This window comes from Acipenser ruthenus, chromosome 44 (assembly GCF_902713425.1).
Source record: "Acipenser ruthenus chromosome 44, fAciRut3.2 maternal haplotype, whole genome shotgun sequence".
NCBI classification, from domain to species: Eukaryota; Metazoa; Chordata; class Actinopteri; order Acipenseriformes; family Acipenseridae; genus Acipenser; species Acipenser ruthenus.
This window is the reverse complement of record NC_081232.1, coordinates 9,639,621-9,647,457: the sequence shown is the minus strand read 5'-3', so window position 1 is coordinate 9,647,457 and position 7,837 is coordinate 9,639,621. Positions and strand designations below refer to the sequence as shown.

General features: G+C 42.3%; 1 protein-coding gene across 2 annotated transcripts; it reads left to right on the top strand.

The window, feature by feature from the left end:
* Positions 1-589: 589 nt before the first annotated feature.
* gjz1 (gap junction protein zeta 1) lies at positions 590-6,898 on the top strand. 2 transcript variants are annotated; one of them, XM_033998233.3, is made up of 3 exons: positions 590-734; positions 3,632-3,706; positions 4,443-6,898. In XM_033998233.3, exon 3 carries the CDS (start codon positions 4,488-4,490, stop codon positions 5,226-5,228), a length of 741 nt encoding a protein of 246 aa, XP_033854124.1. In that variant the 5' UTR covers positions 590-734; positions 3,632-3,706; positions 4,443-4,487; the 3' UTR covers positions 5,229-6,898. The 2 variants fall into 2 exon arrangements, with proteins under 2 accessions (XP_033854124.1, XP_033854128.1); XM_033998237.3 differs by lacking the exon at positions 3,632-3,706.
* Positions 6,899-7,837: the final 939 nt, after the last annotated feature.

Here is a 7,837-nt window from a genome sequence, read left to right as displayed (position 1 = left end):
TGTGTCACTTTACACAAGTTCAGTTTTTACTCAACCCGAAACCTAAACGTGTTGCGAACTTATAAAAGTGTATAACGGTATTTCTTTGCTCAGTTTAATCTGCTTTACCACACCTCTCTGTGCTTTACAATGCTTCCCTATGCTTTACCACACCTCTCTGTGCTTTACAATGCTTCCCTATGCTTTACCAGACCTCTCTGTGCTTTACAATGCTTCCCTATGCTTTACCAGACCTCTCTGTGCTTTACAATGCTTCCCTATGCTTTACCAGACCTCTCTGTGCTTTACAATGCTTCCCTATGCTTTACCACACCTCTCTGTGCTTTACAATGCTTCCCTATGCTTTACCAGACCTATATGTGCTTTACAATGCTTCCCTATGCTTTACCAGACCTCTCTGTGCTTTACAATGCTTCCCTATGCTTTAACAGACCTATATGTGCTTTACAATGCTTCCCTATGCTTTACCATACTTCTCTGTGCTTTACAGACACACACACACACACAGACCCCCCCGCCCCCCCCCCCCCGACCCGATATGGTTAAGCGCCGCTATACCTGTCGAACAGGTACTGCCGCTTTTCGTGTGAGCCCTACAGCAAAGGTGTGTGTGAACAAGTCTGTGTTTAACGATTAACTCGCTCGTGTAGGGGTAGACTTTACGAAAGAAAACCTCGTTTATTGACAACACGGATAAGGAACGCCGGACCTGTCTATATTGCTGAATTTCTAAGGTAAAGAAACCAACGCAAAATCATTACGGCTGTGTGTGTTTGTTTCTCTTTTGCTCGGCCTGCCTTACGCTGTAGTCCTGAAGTAAGCGTTGCAGTTTGGGCTGTGTTAGTTAGAGTGGTCATTTTCACACACCTACAGCCCTGTGCAGGGTTTTCTGTGAACACAATATAGAAATATTGATCGTTTGTTTGTTATAGTTGATATTTTTTTCACATATTGATATGGAAATACATACACGCACTTATCCTGCTGTATATGCAGGATAAGTACGTGTATGTATAGGGCAGCAGTGTGGAGTAGTGGTTAGGGCTCTGGACTCTTGACCGGAGGGTCGTGGGTTCAATCCCAGGTGGGGGGGGGACACTGCTGCTGTACCCTTGAGCAAGGTACTTTACCTAGATTGCTCCAGTAAAAACCCAACTGTATAAATGGGTAATTGTATGTAAAAATAATGTGATATCTTGTAACAATTGTTAGTCGCCCTGGATAAGGGTGTCTGCTAAGAAATTGATAATATATGCGCATCGTTTTGATCGCGTCTTTCTTTTCAGGAGGTTGTTGAAATGTACAAAAATACATCTAAACTAGCCTCAAAATGACTCCAAAAAGAAAATAAAAACCGATTGATTACAATAGACAAAAACATATGTGTGCTAACTATATATATATATATATATATATCTGCTGTTTACTTAGCTATCTATAGACTGCTGTGATTTTATATAGGTCTATATATAAACAGCGACGAATGACTTTAATTGTATGTAGATGTCTAAAAATATTATTATTATTATTATTATTATTATTATTATTATTATTATTATTATTATTATTATTATTATTATTATTATTTATTTCTTAGCAGACGCCCTTATCCAGTGATCCTTGAAAATACATTTCAAGAATCACAGTACAAGTATTAATACAATATATATATATATATATGAGAAGTCTTTTTTGTAAGACATTCTTTAGATATCATTATATCACACTACAAAACAGACAGGCATTCTAAAAATTCTAGTATGGAAAACATGCAGGTTTAAACACGATATGGTGGAGCGAGCCATTTCAGGAATTTGCTAGAACCAAATGGTTTAACTTTTTGATGTTACTCCACCTATAAATATGCATCTCTTTTCCATTTAAACCGTCACTGCGGTTACATTTCGAAATACGTGTTTAGTGAACTCTCCGACTTGTTTATGATTTCTAGAACACTTGTTAAACACGTGTAGGCGTTTGTAACCGGGCGGGTGTTTAAAATCTAAACATTAAATTTCGCAAGATTAAAACAATTATTTAGAGTTCCAAGTGACTGAACACCTGCGTGACGCCTGATGACGTGTAAACACTGCTGTTTAGGAATATAACGTTACTAATTTAATGGACACACGTGTCGTTTAGATATTAAACGCGTCACATGTTCTTTGGTTTTACAGTGTAGAGAGTTTAAGAATGGATTTGAAAGATGGGCAGCGCTCCTTTAAAGGGAGAGGCCAGTGATCATGTTAATAAAGCTAATAAGAGGTGAGAGAATGGATTTTAAAGATGGTCAGCGCTCCTTTAAAGGGAGGGGCCGGTGATCCTGTTAATAAAGCTAATAAGAGGCAAGAGAATGGATTTTAAAGATGGTCAGCGCTCCTTTAAAGGGAGGGGTCAGTGATCATGTTAATAAAGCTAATAAGAGGTGAGAGAATGGATTTTAAAGATGGTCAGCACTCCTTTAAAGGGAGGAGCCGGTGATCATGTTAATAAAGCTAATAAGAGGTGAGAGAATGGATTTTAAAGATGGTCAGCGCTCCTTTAAAGGGAGGGGTCAGCGATCCTGTTAATAAAGCTAATAAGAGGTGAGAGAATGGATTTTAAAGATGGTCAGCGCTCCTTTAAAGGGAGGAGCCGGTGATCATGTTAATAAAGCTAATAAGAGGTGAGAGAATGGATTTTAAAGATGGTCAGCGCTCCTTTAAAGGGAGGGGTCAGTGATCATGTTAATAAAGCTAATAAGAGGTGAGAGAATGGATTTGAAAGATGGTCAGCGCTCCTAAAATAGATTTATGATATATATTACTGTCGACTTACCACAGTGACTTAAAAAAAAATGTATGTAAAAGTTTACCGGAAGTCATAATCGCAGTACAGTAAGTATTTCATGTTAGATTTCAAAATGTCACGTGTTTTCAGTCAGTTTTTCCGTTAAATATCTGGGAAAACTTCAAAGCGTTGGGTGTGTAATTCAGTATGTTAACAAGGGAACATTATTCAGCAGCTTTCATTGGACTCTATGAAGCTGAGGGAGTTCATTCTATATAGAGGGGGTGGAATTCAATATGTTAACAAGGGAACATTATTCAGCAGCTTTCATTGGACTCTATGAAGCTGAGGGAGTTCATTCTATATAGAGGGTGTGGAATTCAATATGTTAACAAGGGAACATTATTCAGCAGCTTTCACTGGACTCTATGAAGCTGAGGGAGTTCATTCTATATAGAGGGGGTGGAATTCAATATGTTAACAAGGGAACATTATTCAGCAGCTTTCATTGGACTTTTCGGGTGGTATGAAGCTGTATGATGTCATGCAAACTCATTGACTACCAGCTTATGAAACATACCGATTCAAAATGCCTTTGAAATAATAGACACTGATACAGGCCTCTACATAACAAAAGCTTCTATAATCATACATAATCTGTAATGAGATACTAAACCAGCCACTCCCAAGATGATAGCGTGATGCCCTTTGCATAGGGAAGATTATCCGGAGCACGCACGTAAGCGCATGGGCTCGTCATGTCTGGGTTCGGTCGGGCTTGTAAGATACTGAAATAATAATAATTTCCCGTTATGTGAAGAAGGATTTTACTGTAGCTGTCTGTCTTTCATCTGTTTGATAGGAGATACTTTCGATTTGGCTTCCTGGTATTTGGCAGCGGCTGTTTCTCTTCACTACAGCGACCCCTACTGGTCAGGTGAGCTCTAACACCCGCAGGCAGGCATATGTCCTCTAGGGGGCAGTAGCCAGGGGAGCGCAGGAGTCCCCCGAGGATCTCCCCTGGTAAAGGCAGGGGGTGTTACATTGCACAGCAGTGTGATCCATTCCTGGTTTCACTAGGAGTTTAATAATCAGACACGCCTGAGCTTGTTACCTAGACACACTAGGGGCTGATCAAGCTGGTAGTAAAACCTGGAATGGGTGACACTGCTGTGCAATAGGAGTCTGATTCCCAGCCCTGCAATAATAATGCTGGTTATCATCACAGGGATGGGAATCAGACTCCCGTTGCACAGCAATTTGATCCAGTCCTGGTTTCACTAGGAGTTTAATAATCAGACACACCTGAGCTTGTTAGCTAGACACACTGGGGGCTGATCAAGCTGGTAGTAAAACCTGGAATGGGCGACACTGCTGTGCAATAGGAGTCTGATTCCCATCCCTGACATTATAATTAAAAGATACCTTCTAGATATTTTAAACCAAGGGTGCTCATCCAATCCCAGTCCTGGTGAGGGGAGGGGGGTGACATGATTTCACTCCAGATTTTACAGCTGATATAATGATATTGCAGAGTCTGGATGGAGGTTTAATTCATTGGTTTAGTTAAAGATCGTGGGGTTGGAACAAAGACTGGGAGTGGAATTAGGGACAACTTTATTTAACCCAAAAAAAACAGCACTGAGTTTTTTTTTTCCGCTATTCTTTCGTAGGCAGACTCAGACTACAGCGGGAAGATCGCAGCTTGAATCTCGGAGATGGCCGCTATCGTCACGGGTCTAGTTCCGATCCTGAAAACCGCGGTCGAAGCTTCTACAGATTATAAGGGCCGGACTCTTTGGTTCGGGTTTCTAAGTATTCGGCTGGTCACTCTATACGTGGCTGAGATGCCGTGGGGGAAGCTAGACACGGATTTTCAGTGCAACATGACAGCAGAGAACAGCGAGTACTGCCGGCGCGCCTGCTTCAACCAGCACTTTGACGTGCCAGTGGTGATGCTGTGGAACTTCAGCTACGTGCTCTTCAGCGTCTCCGTGTTAATGATGGAGCTCCTCGCCTCGCAGCTGCGTCACTCCCTGATCAAACAGAGAATGAAACGGGACCCCGTGAGCCAGCCGGGGGGCGAGGACAGCCTCATGGGCGTCAAGGGGCACGGACTGGCCAAAAAAGACATGATGATCGACTTCCACAAGCAGAAGACGACGCTGTTGGTTTACCTGCTCTGCGTCGGCATGCGGGTGGGCATCGAAGGGACCTTTCTGTCCGTTCTGGTTTTTTGGCACTTGCCTAAAATCGACGGGTTGCCCATACACTGCAGCACAGCCCTCTGCCCTGGCCCGTACCAATGCCTCGTGCGGTTCGATTCTGAGAAACGCATGTCTGTCTATTCTTTGGCAACCATTTCCGCCACCATCGTAGTCACCAGCATCGCCTTTTTCTTGTATTCCATGTGCCATTACTTGATTTTCGGCAGGAGCAAGCTGGAGAGTGTGGTTTAAACCAGCGCTTCCCATCCCAGGTCCTGGGGGGACCCCCCCCCCCGCTCGCTGTGGGGGGGCTGGTTTTCATTCCACCTGAGCCCTCGATTACTGAATCAGACCCTTCATTGGACTGATCGTTGGCTTAATCAGACCTTTTTAATTGTTCTCAGCTCTTAAACACAGCACAAGACCCTGAAATTGATGCGATCCAGCCCTCTGAAATGACTTTATAATATACAGCGCTAGACCCTGATATTGATGCAATCTAGCCCTCTGAAATGTCTTTATAATATACAGCGCTAGACCCTGATATTGATGCGATCCAGCCCTCTGAAATGTCTTTATAATATACAGCGCTAGACCCTGATATTGATGCGATCCAGCCCTCTGAAATGTCTTTATAATATACAGCGCTAGACCCTGATATTGATGCGATCCAGCCCTCTGAAATGTCTTTATAATATACAGCGCTAGACCCTGATATTGATGCGATCCAGCCCTCTGAAATGTCTTTATAATATACAGCACTAGACCCTGATATTGATGCGATCCAGCCCTCTGAAATGTCTTTATAATATATAGCACTAGACCCTGATATTGATGCGATCCAGCCCTCTGAAATGTCTTTATAATACACAGCGCTAGACCCTGATATTGATGCGATCCAGCCCTCTGAAATGTCTTTATAATATACAGCGCTAGACCCTGATATTGATGCGATCCAGCCCTCTGAAATGTCTTTATAATATACAGCGCTAGACCCTGATATTGATGCGATCCAGCCCTCTGAAATGTCTTTATAATATACAGCGCTAGACCCTGATATTGATGTGATCCAGCCCTCTGAAATGTCTTTATAATACACAGCGCTAGACCCTGATATTGATGCGATCCAGCCCTCTGAAATGTCTTTATAATATACAGCGCTAGACCCTGATATTGATGCGATCCAGCCCTCTGAAATGTCTTTATAATATACAGCACAAGACCCTGATATTGATGCGATCCAGCCCTCTGAAATGTCTTTATAATATACAGCGCTAGACCCTGATATTGATGTGATCCAGCCCTCTGAAATGTCTTTATAATATACAGCGCTAGACCCTGATATTGATGCGATCCAGCCCTCTGAAATGTCTTTATAATATACAGCACTAGACCCTGATATTGATGCGATCCAGCCCTCTGAAATGTCTTTATAATATACAGCGCTAGACCCTGATATTGATGCGATCCAGCCCTCTGAAATGTCTTTATAATATACAGCACTAGACCCTGATATTGATGCGATCCAGCCCTCTGAAATGTCTTTATAATATACAGCGCTAGACCCTGATATTGATGCGATCCAGCCCTCTGAAATGTCTTTATAATATATAGCACTAGACCCTGATATTGATGCGATCCAGCCCTCTGAAATGTCTTTATAATATACAGCACTAGACCCTGATATTGATGTGATCCAGCCCTCTGAAATGTCTTTATAATATACAGCGCTAGACCCTGATATTGATGCGATCCAGCCCTCTGAAATGTCTTTATAATATACAGCGCTAGACCCTGATATTGATGTGATCCAGCCCTCTGAAATGTCTTTATAATATACAGCAGGGGTCTGTTTATACCTGTTCTTGCCTGTTATAAGTATTTAAATCAGCAGGTCTTAAATAAATCTGTTTCTTAATGTACCGATTTCCCCAAACCAGAAAATCTGTCCTTCCTTCACTTTTACAACTTGAGTCCTGGGTGAGTTTTTATTTTTAAATTCACGCAATTTTAATGCAAAGTTTTTTTTGTTGTTGTAATAAAATAATATATATAATATATATATATCTATATATATATAACCTGAAGATTACGTTAAAACACGTACATTGGTCACAAAATGCTAGCCCTCTTCTTTGAATAAGGCAGGGGGAAACATTTTTGTGTTGCACTGAATCCCGCGCAACACTTATATCCTTCCTCGTTATTTAGCATCAAACCATATTATTATTATTTATTTCTTAGCAGACGCCCTTATCCAGGGCGACTTACAATTGTTGCAAGATATCACATTATTTTTTACATACAATTCCCTATTTATGCAGTTGGGTTTTTACTGGAGCAATCTAGGTAAAGTACCTTGCTCAAGGGTACAGCAGCAGTAGTGCCCCTCCAATTGATGGCGGTCTAGCATGTGTGTCTTTTAAAACTACACACTTGACGCCCACCAGTTATTTTTTGCCCACTGTCTAGCTCTTTTATTTCCCCCAACAGTTCTGAAGTCCTCAAAACAAATTAAGACTCAATCTGTAAGTCCTCTTCTTCGCCCTGGCGATGGCGATCGGTTCATCCAACACTGAGGGACCTTCTTCAAGTCTGGAGTACATTTTTCGAGGACCTTGGACCAGCTTTCTCCAGAAACCTCCTGGTTGCCTCTGGGGCAGCTTGCTGCTAGTGGTGGAGGTGGTGGTGCCACAAAGTTCTGGAGATGTTTCTCCAGGGGTTGAGAAGGTCCCCTTTTTCCTGGAGGAGAAGATCGCAGACCAGCGGAACGCGGGTTTGGGCGAGCGGTCAAAAGCTGGGGAGAGAGATATGGGAGTTTGACAGTGGAAGCAGATGGACACTGGGGTGTGGTCTCGCTC